A 14,346-nucleotide genomic window follows, 5' to 3' on the forward strand; every position below is an offset into this window, starting at 1 on the left:
AGTCGGCTTGGCTTTAGCTTTCAGGTTGCCTACCACAGACAGTTAACTTATATATCTTTCGCCACTTGAGTCCCCTTAGAATATCTTGGACGAGTATTACGTAGTCGGCTACAGCCGACTGAAGCTTGCTTACTTCTTTCACACTATATTCTGCATCCCTTAACCGCAGCAGCGTCATCCCAATCAACGTGGTGCTGGGCCGCGCAGCATTCCACCGCCCGCGCACGAGGCGCAGCATTATCCGAGAGGTGGGGGCGGTGGTGGCGGCGGACGACACGGTGGATCACGTGGACACAATCACCACAATGCGCATCCGCACGAATGGGATCGGCATCAGGGCGGCCATTCGATAGTCCCGCTGCCCACGGGCGGCAGTCACTCCAGCCGCAGTGCCCCGGCGAATCAGGCGCGTCGCAGCGATGGGCGTGGCGCACGGCCCAGCAGCAGTGGCAGGCCGCAGGCGAGCGGCGGAGCAGCCGGACGATCTGGGTATGGAGCCGATCAAACGGGCGTGGGTGGTGCTATGGGTGGTGGTGTGCAGGCGGCCATTAGCAGCGGTGGTGTGGTGGCGCGTGCGCAGCTGCCGCTGCCATTGCTGCCGGCAAATGCACAACAACAACAACAACAACAAGCACTCTCACCGCAACAACAACAACAACAACAACAGCCGCAAGCGTTCTATGCGCCGAAAGGTGCGTCTGCCACTCCACGAGAGTGTTCTATGCCAGTAGTTCCCCAATGCCAGAGAGCTGCTGTTTAGTTTCTCATATTTGTTTCACTGAACAACTAAAGCAAACACACATTTAATTTCTATTTTTACTTATTTTTCTTTTTTCCTTTTTTTTGCCCACTTTTCCATCAACTATATATATATATGTATATGTATATGCCTCATCTGTATTTGCAATTCAAATCAAAATCATAAAAAAAAAACAAAAATGTCTGAAATTCAGAATTACCGCCACGCAATAAGTCCCGCTCGTCACGTACCACGGCCACGCCCCCGACAGTGGCTGGCAGCAGTAAGCAAGCCAAAAGCGCCAAAGTCAAAGACACACAACAACAACAACTACAACAACAACAGAACAACAAACACAACAACAGCAACCGCAACCGCAGCCGCAGCAGCAGCAAAGACAAGGCAACAGCAGCCGCTGGCAAGATGCGCCGCAATATTGTTTACTAAATGTGGAACGCTTGGAATTGGAACGCCTCAACACATGCCATATACAATACAAACACAACTACAATATATATATATATATAGCAAACCTCCACGCGCTTGCTAGCGTGCCATTTCCATCGTTCCACGCAAACGGCTTTGCCCCCCTCACCCACCCACACAAAACGAATTTGATCAGCAATTGGTATGAATAATTTTCACTAGCGTTTTCTTTTTATATTTCCCTCACGACTCGATTGTATTTAGCCCGTCTTGAGTTTTGTTGTTCTTGATTTGGTTTCCTTCTGGTCCTCGACTCTAATAACAGCACTTCGTACTCCTCTTATTATTATTATTATTTGTGGTTTGTCCTTTGACTGTTTTGCTCTCTTTCTGTTTTTGGCATGTTTCCACTTTGTTTATATTGTTTGAGTCTTTCCGATAATTTGTATTGTTGTTGTTTTTGTTATTGCATGCACACTAAAATAATATATTAATAATCACGATTAATTCTGTTTACTAACTCAACTAACGCGCGCAACTGCACCCAATGCAATGCAAATTAACATAAAGTTTGTACATACAAAAATATACACTTAAATGAAGAATATAAATTTAAATAAATATATATATATATTTTTTTAATATAAAGGACTTAATAAAAAATATATAAAAATAAAAAATACATAATAAAAATAAAAATAAAATAAAAAATCAGTACATGCCTAACTAATAATATAAAAGAAACTAAATTTAAATTCTATTTTGGTATTTTTTATCTATTATTTTTATGAGTGTAGCTTCTATTTCATTAATGATAAAAGTACATAAAAAAGCAAAAATAATTGTAATAAAAAAGTAAGGCAAATATTTTCATTTGAAACCAATGAAAGTCCTTTAGTGAAGTTACTTGTTTTTATTTTTAATGCAAAAAAAAAGTTTATTCAAATTATATTTTTTTGGCAAACTTTAAATATTTAATTTAAGCACAAATTTTAAAACTTGATTTCATGTGAAAACAATTTTTTTATTTGTTTGCCAATATCAAAACTTTGAACTGTGCTTGAATTTATGCAAGTTGTTTCCAAAAGGCATTTCATTAGCATAGTTATAAAAACCGAAAAAAGGAAGAAAACTACTAAAAACTACTAAAACCAAGTTTAACTATATGCGTGTATGTGTGTGTGTGTGTTTTAATATAAATCGATAAGCTGCACATGGCCTAATTCAAGCAGTTGCCCAGAGGGGGTGGGGCAACTTCACTTGAACTGGCGCCACGAGCAACTACAAGTCAAGAAACTAATACAACTTTTAATGTATATGTTTTCTCTCTTTCCATCTGTCTCTATCTCTCGCTCTCGCTCTCGCTCTGACTTTGTCTCCCTCACATATATATATATATGTGTTTATATATGTATTTAATCTGGCTTAGGCGTCGCGCCCCCACCGCCGCTACTAGTAAGCTATAGTCGACCGACATCGCTGCATGAGCAACAACAACAGCGACAGCAACAGACGTTAGAGGAGCTGCAGCAGCAGCAGCAGGAGCAGCAGGAGCCGGAGCAGCACGCCTATGCTGATGCCTATGCGGCATTGGGGCGCGGCCACTATGAGTCGACGAGGCGGGCGCCCAGCAATAGCAAAGTTTGACAGCCAAAATTAATGTCGGAGCGCCATAAAAAACCAAAAGGAAAGCGACAAAAGCAACAGCAACAGCAACAACAACAACAGCTAGCACAGCCACAGCCACAACAACAGCAACAACAACAACAACAACTGCAACAAGAACAAAAATCAAATGAACTCAAATTAAATGTAAATGTAATTTTTATGCTAATTATTTTTATTTAAACGAAATACAACAACAAATTGACGAACAATTTCTGAGGTACCAACATAATGAAGAAGAAAATGAACAAGAAAAGCGAAACAAAAATCATGAACGATATTTTTGATTGAATTAATTGATATAAGCATGCAAATCATTATTATTATAAATAATTCAAAATGCAAATTGCATGAAATATAAATATATATATATATATATGGAAAACAGACAAAAATATATATACATATATTTAATGATTGTGCGTACTTATTTACAAAGCAGCAGCAACAACATGAATATAAAAACAAACAAAAATAAACAAAAATAATATTTAAATGTACGCAAAACAAAAAACAAAAACCATGCAAAAAATACAATATAAAAAGAAAAATAAAATATTTAAATGTCAAACATTTAGTAAAGAGCAAAAGGCAAGCAAAAAATATTGCAATTTCAAACAATTGTTTATGTAAAAAATAATTTCAAGAAAAACCTTAAAAATAATGGCATTTAAATAATGTATGAAAAGCCAAATTCTTTCAAAGCCGTCAAATTTTTTGCATTTGTAAACTTAAAAGGAAGAGAAAAAAACGATGAAAAACACATAATAATAAAAAAAATTATTCTTATTTAAAACTGGGAAAATTTAATAATGTTTATTAAAAATTTGTAATCAGAATTTAGATCAACGCAAATTGAATAATTAAAGCAATTCTTAAGTTTCCCCAAACAAATAATGTAAAAAATTATATATTTTGTATTCGATTTAGTATTGAATTTTTCAACTTGTATTAGGTTAAAAGCTTTATAATTAAATGTTTAATGAGCTGTTTCAATTATTTCTATCCAGCCCGCAACTGATTATGTTAAATATTATACTCAGCTCCTATATATATATATATATATATATATATATATATATATATATATATATATATATATATATATATATATATATATATATATATATTATTCATTTTAGTTAAACAAATTATTCAAACATTTGTTATAATTTTAATTAGATTTTCTAGTTTATGTTTTTTTGTTTTTGTCTGTTACTTATGCAATTTGAATCATTCTCAACCAACTACATCACAAATCATCCATAGATCTTTAAAAACTTATACATAATAAATTCAGAAATTTCCTTTAACTATTTATAGCCATAGAAAATAATTAAAGTACTTGAGTCAGTTTTATTTTTAAAAAGTATTTTACAGTTTTAAATGGCAATCATTTCGCACTTTTCAACAAATTTTGACAAATACAAATATAATTTCAACTTCTTTCAAAACATATTTTTCTTGGTCAAGAAAAAAAAAAAAAAAACAAAACAAAACAGAACAAAACTTGTACATAGAAAGTCTCTAAGAAATAAACAACAAAAATATAAGAAAATTATGAATGAATTAAGTAAAACAAATAAATGTTTAACAAACAACATAAGTTTAACAGTAATTACTTAAATTGAAGTATATATACAAATATATATATAATATGTATTTAAATTTAAATTGAAGAACAAAGGCAAACTATGCTATTAGTTTAAAGCAAGACAAAAGCAGCAAAAACAACAACAACAAGAACAGACAACCGAAATACAAAAACAAAAATATTTAAACTATTAATTTAATTATATATACATATATATATAATGAATTAATTAATTGACTTTAAGGCTAAAGAAAAACACTGCTACAAAAACATAAAAACAACACATAAAAATAAGAATGAGCATAAGAAATGATAATAAAAACAAGAACAAAACTACTATTTTATAAAATACAAAATGTCCTTTTTTTAATGTGAAAATATAAATGTTGAAATTTATAGGATCTTATGCAGGAAATAAGTATCGAAATGGGCTGGGTAAGTAGTTTGAGATGCTTTTCTTACTGTAATGAAATCATTTCTTTTTTTTTTTCATTTTAGGAAATGTATTTATTTGTATGTTAAAAAAAAATTGTTTATTTAACATTTTTTTTTATTTTTTTATTTTCATCACTACAAAACTGCCTTAAATAGATTTTTTTTTTTTTTTTTTTTTTTGCGTTACTTAAAAATGATGATAAATAAACATTTTTACTTTGGGTTAATAACAACAAAACCTCATTTGAATAGAAACACATTTATTTTTTAGAAAATATATTTTTCTAGTTAAACATTATTATTTATTCGCATTTGTTAGCAAACATTGAAGGCACTTTGACAAAATTAAATATTAATATTATAAAATACTTAAAAATTAGTATACAAAAAAACAATTTTTTTGGTTGAAACGAGAAACAGACACATACATTTAGCTGCGCTGGCAGTTAAACAATTACGAGTACAGTAAAGCCTGCTGTTGTGCACTATGCGCGCACTCGCGACGCCTTCTTGCTTTTGTCAGCCTTGGGCGGCGGCGGTCCGCTGCGTCCGCCCTGCATGTGGCGATTGTAGATGCTGCAATAGAACAGAAGAGTGAGTTATATTGATCTATATAGATTTGCTGTGCAAACTCACATTCTGTAGGTTTCAGTCTTGAGATAGTCGATCACATGACTGATGCCCAACAGGTATTGTTCCGCAATGGGATTCACCCAGGGATTCTCCTCCATTTTCATCACCGACTTGCTGCTGAGCAGGTCGAGCTGCGCCACCTCCGGCGGCAGCACCTGCAGTCGATTATTTTGTATGTGCAGCTCACGCAGTCGCGACAGCTCGCCCACCTCCCGCGGCAGCTCCAGCAGATCGTTGTCGCGCAGTCCCAAGATCTGCAAATTCTTCAGCTGGCCCAGCTCCTTGGGTAGGTACTCGAAGTCGTTGTCGCCGAGGTATAAAGCGCGCAACGTCTCCATGCCAAAGAAGTTGCCGGGCAGCACCTTTTCGCTCAGATTGTTGTACGACAAATCGAGCACCTCCAGCACGGGAAAGGCGCCAAAGCCACGCGGCAGAGTGTCCAATCGATTGATCGAACAGTTCAAAATGCGTAACTTCGGCATCGAAGAGAGCGAAACGGGCAACTCGGTGAGCAGATTGTTCGAGAGGTTCAATATTTCCAGATTCAACAAGTTCGCAATACCAGGACTGATGACGGTGATCTTGTTGTGCGAGAGCGTCAGGCGTGTGATATTGATCATGTTGACTGTGGGTAATACAATAGAGTTTGCTAATTAGATATGCATATAAAGGAATTTGTCAGTTTATACTAAAGTTAGGTGGGATGCTATAGATATTTGTGATTGTTAATGTTTTATGCTGTAGAAGGGCCAGTTATAGCTAGGATAGCTATATATGTAGATACTCAATAGAACCAGGGAATAAATATTTATTACAGGAGGCTGGCGATATTCCAGTATGACATTATTATATCAAAAAGCTGGCATTTCTCTAAAACAATTTCATTTTATATATAACGATCATGATCGAATAGAGAACTAGTAAATTTAAAGTAATGTAAACAGTTATAAATATTTGGTTTAGTTTCACATTCACTGGACGCAGCAAATTTCCTACAGCCCTTTAAAACTCTCCATGAATAACAGCTGTTTTAGACGCACTGCGAGCAACAGGCATTAGTGTGAGTGGGACAACATTATAGTGCGTACGCAGGGCCTATTTATAAGTGAAAATCTAACAAAAATTGGGCGTTTTCTGTCTGGCAATTAATGAAAAAGTTAGTGTATAAGCAACAACAACACTTGGCCGTAAGCATACATAAAATGAAGTTATTTGAAATGTAGTTTGAAGCACTGAGTTAGTATAATTTGTTTTTAGATGCTGGCGTCATCAAACAGAATTCTGTTAACTGCACAACGATGGCGTCATAGTTATTCTGCGTTTGTTTAATATACACAAATTTAAGCAATTAGAGGCCGCACTTATGAGATCTGGGCACTTACACAGTCCGGGCAGCTCCTCGAAGGAGACCAGGCCCTTGTCCACAAGATCCAATTCACGATTTTGGGTCTCGCGCGCCTCATCCAATACCTTCTTTGCTTTCGACATCTTTGCATTAACAGGCAGACATTGATTCATCGTGGAGCTTGTTTGCTGTTAAGCGTACGCTGTTAACTCAATTGATGCTGTTTAGTGTGCGGCGATGCCACCTGCCGCCGTTTTGTTAGCCGCGACGCTTTAGCAAAGTTTTGCACCTTTTTTTATGCTTCACAATGCTGCTGCAACTGTAAGTATTTTGTTTTAGTAAATTTATAAATTTTTGTTAAAAAATATTCACATATTATCATTTAATAACGCTTGCTATTGTTTTAATATTGTTTTTGTATTGTTTATGGTTCACAGTCCTGTTCAAACTGTATTTCGATTTTTATCTACATAAACTTTTATTTTATTTTATTTTATTAATTGATTTTATTTAATTTTTGTTAACCTTTCTTTAAATATTTGTTGGTGCACTTTTCATATTATATATATATATATATTGTTGCTCTACTATTAAGTAAATTTTATTGTTGCACAGTGCTACTCAAACTGTTGCTGCAGCTGCTTGATTTTTGTTTTTCTTTTCACTCTCTGTGGTTTTGCATCTGTTTTCCTTCTGGCAATTTTCACGGACTTTCCAGCACTTTAAATCGAGTTCAACAATTTGTATGCACACTGTGCCGAGCAAACTATGCACTTGACCCAATTTGCAATTGAAAAGAATTTTCTTTTTATGTATTTTCTGTTTTCATTTTTTTCAAGAATTTTTTCTGCACTTTCAACAGGTTTGCACGTAACTGAGCATTTGATGTGCTCTTTGAAATTCGTTTCTAATTCTAATTTCAATAAAAACGAACGAAAACAGAAACAAAAACTACGAAAATAGTCTGCGTCACCTTTCGCTCTCCACGCGCTTGTCCCAACTGCCTGAGCAGATTTCTTCACAACGTTCGATCCGCTCCGATCCGATCCGATCCGATCGATTGATTCGTCTTGGAGCTGGTTTTTGTTTTCTGTTTGCCTTTTTTCGCGATGTCGTCAAATTGCGAGTGTGAGCGCTCTGGTCGGGCGTGTTTGGCAAAGAGATACTCTGTAATGAAATGTGACATTTTGTTAGTGGGAAAAGGAGTTTCACATTTTTCTGTTAAATAACTTCTTTCTATTCGATTGCTAATATTTCAATATCGCTCAGTTGAAGAGAAAAGGAGTGAGGGACAGAAGTATAGACAGAATGAGAAAAAATGATATTGAGACAAAGGTAGAGAGATATGAAGAGATAGAGAAACACGAGAGATGATGAGAAAGAGGTAAACAGAGAGATAGAGTGAGGAAACGAGAAAGGGGCGGGGAGAAATTTAATAAGGGTATCTAAATATTAATTATTATTTATTCAACATGATACAAAAGTTGTCACATAATGATTTTATGAAGGAAATGGGCTATTTTTACATCGAAAGAGAAAAAAGAGAGACAGGGAGAAAAAAAGAGAAGTATGAGAGAGAAAATAAATATATCTATTTCTAAAATTTTATTTAAGTATAATTCTCTTACTTGTTACTAAAATTGTCAGCACTTCGTGCAACCCCTGTTGCTCTACTTAATAGAGTACAGGGTATGATGGAAACACATACTACAAAGACAATCCCATTCTCGTTAAACTTGATACGAGTTTTGTCTTTTGTTTGGTTTTAGCTTATTTTTATTTTAGTTTTACTTATTTTTTCTTAAATTCAACGCCGCGAAACCCGTTTGGCAGCATTTTGTTTATATCAACTTCTGTTGCATTCCATTTATGTTATTTCTAAATTTATTTGTAGCACTAAAAGTTTTAAATCATAAGAAGAAGTTCATCGATGTTTTTTAAAGATTGCTACACAGTTTTAGTTATGGATAATAAAATATAAACAAGATGATTTGTGTAAAATTATTTATTTATATTAAATATATAAAATTTACCAATTTTTAAAGATATAAATAATTTAATTGCTAATTTGTTACATTTTGTTCAAAATAAAATTGGAGAACAATTTATTTCTTAGTCAAGAATTTACTATATATGATCTCTGTATACTTATGTGCATGCAAATTTTATAATATTTTATACAGTATTTTAAAAATCATCCGATTCGACTTTATAGCGACAATACTTCGCGCAGTATCCGAATTGGGTATTTATTATGGTTAAGGGGCCGCAGGGGGCAGGGGGCTATCAGTAATATATAAAATAATTTTCTATTTTAAATTAAATTCAATTTATTATTTTGCTATTCGAGAAAAGAAAATGTATTAGTTATAATTATTAAAGAATAATTATAAATAATAGGAGAATTAAAATTAAAAATTTTTAATTTAATTTAAAAATTATATAATATTCCTTTTATATTTGTTAAATTTGATTTAACTTTTTCAGAGCTGACTAATTGAAATAATATTAAATATACATAAATATCAAAAATTAAACACAGCTTAAGTCTGAAAATCTTGAGATTCCGGCTTTATCTAAAACCTAAGAGTAGAAAATTAAAATCATTTTATAAATAAATATTAAAAAATAATTGCAGCTTAACAAAACATAATTAACAATAGTTGTTGTATCATGTGTAGTAATAAGCTAAATTATTTGTTGTTTAATTTTCCGTTTTTATTATAGCAAAAATTTTAGTTACATGTAGAGCAAACTCATATAAAGTATTTCAATTTAAATTTGCTGACTTTTGTATTTATTTAATTTTTGTAATAGACTTTTTCATTGTTTTTTAGATGGGATACAATTTTGGTTTGAAATTGAACAATTTTTTTTTATAATTAATATAATTGTTTCACAATTTGTGTTGTTGGTTCGCCATATTACAAATAGTTTGACAAATACAATATTTCATATATTTATTTGTATGTCGAGCTCAATTAAGAAATAAAACACAAACTAAATTATTGAATATTTAATAAATTTGCTGCTGCTTCATGGCAGCGACAAGGCCTATAAATTATGACGAGAATATTGTAGGTGGGCGGATAGCTATCCGCGGGGCGAGGCGAAGCGGAGCTTTAGCTTCCGCTTAGATTGTTAGCTGAATTTTTAATTACTTTATTGTTGATGCGGTCATCAGGACTATGGCGCTCTCCCCCTCTCACTCTATCTCTCTCGTTCATTCTCTTCGTTCTGATATGCAATGTTAGACTCACGTATATATATACTTTTTTGTTTTTGTATTTTTTTTTTTTTTTTTTTTTCGTTTTCCTATTAATTTTCATTTTGCCTGTCGAATCTGCCAAAGCCAGTGAAAGTTTGTCTTTTGTGCCTTGTGTTGCATAATATGCGTGTTGCATACTTTTCGAGCGCACTGTGGGTCCAGCCATGAGTATGTGTGTGTGTGTGTGTGTTTTGGCCGTGTGCTGTGCGCAACATTTCCGCCATATAAAATATGCAAAATAATGCATTCTCTCGTTGGCTAGCAAAAATTAAAATTAAAAAAGACAAAAACAAAAAACACAAAAATAACTCTAGCTTGGCCCGAAAAATTAATTTTGCTTTTGCTGTGAAATTTTCGTGCACTAGATTTTCAGTCGACACAGATTTTTCTCATTTTTTTGTTTTTATTTTGTTTCTGCTAATGTTGCGGCAACACTGGCCATAGTTTTTTGTTTTAATTAAGTTTTTTTTTTTTTTTAGTTTCTGTCCTATTTATTTTAGTAAAGTTTGGGGCGCATTGCGAAGCTGCGCCAATTTTCATATGCAATATAAATTATTAAATATTATTCATATTTAAGAATATTACAAAACGAATTTCCTTTGGGGATTCGGAGTATATTAGTAGAAATATTTGACAATTCTAAATTTATACAAATCCCAAAAATGGTTTGTAATATTTTTATTTTATTTTATTTATTTATTTATTATTATTTTTTTAACAAAATTAATTTACAAACTCTTGCATTCCGAAGTATGTGTTATTTTAAATTTAGATCGTAACAGAGAAAATCTGATTTGCTTAATGGAACGTAATTAGAGCGTTTTAATAATTGTGCTTAGCTGCATCACATGCTCATGCACACACATACGTCTTTGCAAACGCATACACTCGCACACATTCATAGCCAAAGCCTTGTTTTGTTGTCTGCACCCTAAATTGAGTGCAAACAAGGAGAGCACAGCTTGGATCGTAACTGAGATGGTAGTTGAGTGGCTTCCGTTGACGCTAAGCAGCGCTCTTTCTCACACATACTCCTACGGAGTGAAGACTTGAGTTGTAGAGAGAGCAGACATACATACATGTATGGAATCCACAAGTGGGCGCACAGAAGGTGTAGATCGTAACTTGGATCGTAACTGCGCGAATAACTGAGTACTCTTAGGGCAAACACACGCACATATGTAATTGCAGGCAATGGTTGGATCGCAACTGAGATAGGAATTGAGTGGCATAGTGGAAGCTAACTTGAGAGCTTTCCTAATAGCTAAGCTAGCATTTCATACATACATATATGCTTTCTCAAGGCATGCATTCTGTGTAGATGTGTGGAGTGCAGGCTTCAACCATGTTGAGAGTGAGAGCACATTTAGAATCCATAACTAGCCGCTCTGAGCACGTCGAGCGCAGCTTGGAAAGTAACTGAGAGAGACATCATTGGACCATTTCATCGAACATTCACCATCGCACGTATTCCCAACTGTGTGCTATCGGTGTTTTTCAATGATATTTTAATTGAGCGGCAGCCAATGCATTATCAATCAATGCTTTGATATGTGTGAGTGCATTTATAATAGAGGTAAATGTCTAAAATATTACTATGGAAATATTTATTTAAAATAGTAATATCAAAATAAATATTATATTTTTATTATTATATATTATTTATATTATGTGAATTATTATTATTTTTTTTTATTCGAGTCTCATCACAGTAATGTAAAATAAAAATTTGGTTTTTATAGAAATGATAAATATGATGATGAGATATTTTATATATGCTTATAATTGCAAACTTTTTGTATATAGTTTTAAAAGGAATTGGATTCTTCTGTCCTTATAAATTCTTAAGGTTTTCCCAAATATATTCTGTGTGCATTTGGATTTCCACTTAAAAATGATTAATATGAAGTGGCAATTGTAATATTTTATATAAATTTGAATTAAAATCCCATTTGAGTCGAACTTCATTTTCATTTGCAATTTTCGCAGCAAGCAAACAAAATTTCCGTTTGTGTTTTGCCCACGCAAAACCCTTTTTGCCGAAAAGCCATATTATTTATGAAAATTTATTACCTATGCATTATTTATCTTGAATAAATGCCTGGCGAACGTCGAGCATGGCCCCAACGTTGACTTAAGTATCTTTTAAGTTGCCCGATTTGTATGCTAATGTGTTCACACCTACACACACATACTTGTGTATGTGTGTGCGAAATATAATTCATTTTGTATTGCGTCTGTGATTGGTATTAACATAAATTATTCAGTGTCGAAACGTTTTGCGGTCTCATTTTAAATGAGCTGTAAAATATGCAGGTTAATTTGGTAAATCGTTGCCGACTGCAGCCATAAATTCGCATTAACTTGTACAATAATTTGCATCATTAACATGGCCACAATATCACGATATCTATTGTGTATATGTATACATATATGTGTATGTATTTATCTATCTGTCTGTATGATAAGGCCAAGTCCTTCTTTTCAGTTTAGTTTGATTTATGTCTGCACTAATTTTTGGCCATTTGCCTCTGTTCAGCTGGTTGGCCATTTACCGAGAGGGCTGACCACAGCAAAGGAATTGAGTCTGTCCGCCCGTCCGCTGGCTGGGTAAATGGGCTGATTGAATAACTCGGAGTGGCACTGAAATATAAATGACAGCTGCCTACGCCTCAGTGCCATGCCCCCAGGCAGCTGTCAGCACGGCTAGGGGTAACTAGAAGAGAGGGCGAGCCGCACATCCTTCTAACCAACACACACACCCACACACACACACACTCTTCTGTCTGTCTTTATTCGTGCCATTTTTCAGTGCGCTTTGTTTACATTGGCCCAAGACCGGCAACAGCAGCAGCCGCAGCAGCAGCAGGATGAGCTCTAATGCCACCCAGAGGCAGCGGGCAGGAGGCACCAATCACTAGGAACTGTGGCAACCACAGCCTGTGCCTTTTGCTCGTTTGGCTTGCTTATCCGGCAAGCGCTCTCCTCGTTCGTCCGTCCATTTGATTTACTTCAAACAATTGGCAACATCATACATCAACGACTTTTCGATTTTCTTTTATTTTCGTTTTTCCGGTTATTTCGCACAAATCTCTATGCAAAGCGCTCTGTGCTTCAAATCTTTCAATCATGTTGCCCTTCCACGCTACTTCTCTCTCTCTCTCGCTCTCTCGCTCTCTCTTACTCTGCCTCTCTCTTAAGAAACCTACAAGCTGCAGCTTAGGCAAGCATTACTTGTTGTTCGCCATGTTGTGCATACATCATGATTGACAGCGGTTACAATTTGCTGTGTGTAAATAGGAGATGTGAATGAAACCTGTAAGTTTCTTTTAAAAATTCCTTATACTGGGTACATGAATGGTTGGCTTTTATGACTTTGTCTTTTTCAGCCACATTTCTGCATAACAAATGAAGACATCTAATATTTTTGTATAAATGAATGAATAAATAAAAAATATATTTAATTGTTCATTATTATAAAGTTTATTCTCCTTTATTTATAGGTTGAAAGTAAAAATATTGTTCATACTTTGTTTTTATACGCTGAACCCCCCATTGAAAATGGGAAATGTATGTAACAGACAAAAGGAGGCGTGGCAGACCCCATAAAGTATATATATTATTGATCAGGGCGATGAGCTGAGTCGATTTGGCCCTGTCCGTCCGTCTGTCCGACGCGTCGATTTCAGAAGATATAAGAGCTAGACTAGAAAAATGTGGCATACGACACGTTACGTTTGACTCTGTTTAAACATGAAAAATTAACTATTCAATATTTTTGGCTCAAATAAAAAACGTCATTAAGGTGTGCAAATTCCTCATAATTTTAAGTTATTTGTAATAAATTGTCACATGGGGTTTCGCTAAACTCTGAGGTTGAACTGTTCGCTTTAAAAGCGACTTACGTTTTGTAATTATCTTGAAAATGAGCACTTGCCTAGAATCATATTTAGAACCAATTATAGAGCTCATCAAGAGCTAGAAGATTAAATATTCTTCAAAATAAAACAAATGTTTTGGCATTTGTTTGTTTTTTTTTTTTTTTCTACTTAAAATACGTACGAATGTACCCATAAAAATGTCGATTATCCATCTGTTAGCCGATTTCATAAAGAATTCATTTCAATTAAATACAACTTTGCGCCTTTCTCTAACTTCTGCCGGCAACTCTGTGTCTGACACAACTTTGTGCAAATTAAAATTGATTTCCAACACGAAAGCGTGGCAGAGGTACGGAAAAC

The 14,346-nt window shown here is 34.3% G+C and overlaps 2 protein-coding genes across 6 annotated transcripts in view; one reads left to right on the forward strand and one right to left on the reverse strand.

The window, feature by feature from the left end:
* kuz (zinc-dependent metalloprotease kuz) overlaps nucleotides 1–4,780 on the forward strand; it is a 187,551-nt gene extending 182,771 nt beyond the window's left edge. Inside the window, exons 11-13 of one of the 4 annotated variants that reach the window (XR_016268913.1) lie at nucleotides 170–692; nucleotides 954–1,367; nucleotides 2,595–2,735. Coding sequence is in view for 2 of the 4 variants with exons in the window: in XM_089463488.1 (XP_089319614.1) it covers nucleotides 170–692; nucleotides 2,595–2,812 (741 nt within the window). In the remaining 2 variants the exon portion in view is untranslated. Of the gene's footprint in view, nucleotides 1–169; nucleotides 693–953; nucleotides 1,368–2,594 lie in introns of all 4 variants that reach the window. The other 3 variants (XR_016268914.1, XM_089463488.1, XM_089463489.1) reach the window with 3 other exon arrangements.
* A 338-nt stretch (nucleotides 4,781–5,118) lies between these two features.
* Nucleotides 5,119–7,943, reverse strand: ics (ras suppressor protein 1). Of its 2 annotated transcripts, none has more exons than XM_018004015.2 (4): nucleotides 7,811–7,943; nucleotides 6,875–7,156; nucleotides 5,496–6,117; nucleotides 5,119–5,435 (listed from the first exon to the last, which is right to left on the reverse strand). In XM_018004015.2, exons 2-4 carry the CDS (start codon nucleotides 7,008–7,010, stop codon nucleotides 5,345–5,347), a joined length of 849 nt encoding a protein of 282 aa, XP_017859504.1. In that variant the 5' UTR covers nucleotides 7,011–7,156; nucleotides 7,811–7,943; the 3' UTR covers nucleotides 5,119–5,344. The 2 variants fall into 2 exon arrangements, with proteins under 2 accessions (XP_017859504.1, XP_089319630.1); XM_089463504.1 differs by lacking the exon at nucleotides 7,811–7,943 and adding an exon at nucleotides 7,363–7,749.
* Between the last annotated feature and the right edge of the window lie 6,403 nt (nucleotides 7,944–14,346).

The sequence above is a fragment of the Drosophila arizonae genome, chromosome 3, assembly GCF_054131065.1.
Source record: "Drosophila arizonae isolate 15081-1271.41 chromosome 3, UAZ_ARI_1.0, whole genome shotgun sequence".
Lineage (NCBI taxonomy): Eukaryota > Metazoa > Arthropoda > Insecta > Diptera > Drosophilidae > Drosophila > Drosophila arizonae.

Coding starts and splice junctions, on each gene's coding strand:
- ics (XM_018004015.2), bottom strand. CDS start 7,010: ATGAATCAATGTCTGCCTGTTAATGCAAAGATGTCGAAAGCAAAGAAG. Junction 6,118..6,874: donor CGAGGAGCTGCCCGGACTGT/GTAAGTGCCCAG, acceptor TATTACCCACAG/TCAACATGATCAATATCACA. Junction 5,436..5,495: donor AAGACTGAAACCTACAGAAT/GTGAGTTTGCAC, acceptor GTTCTATTGCAG/CATCTACAATCGCCACATGC.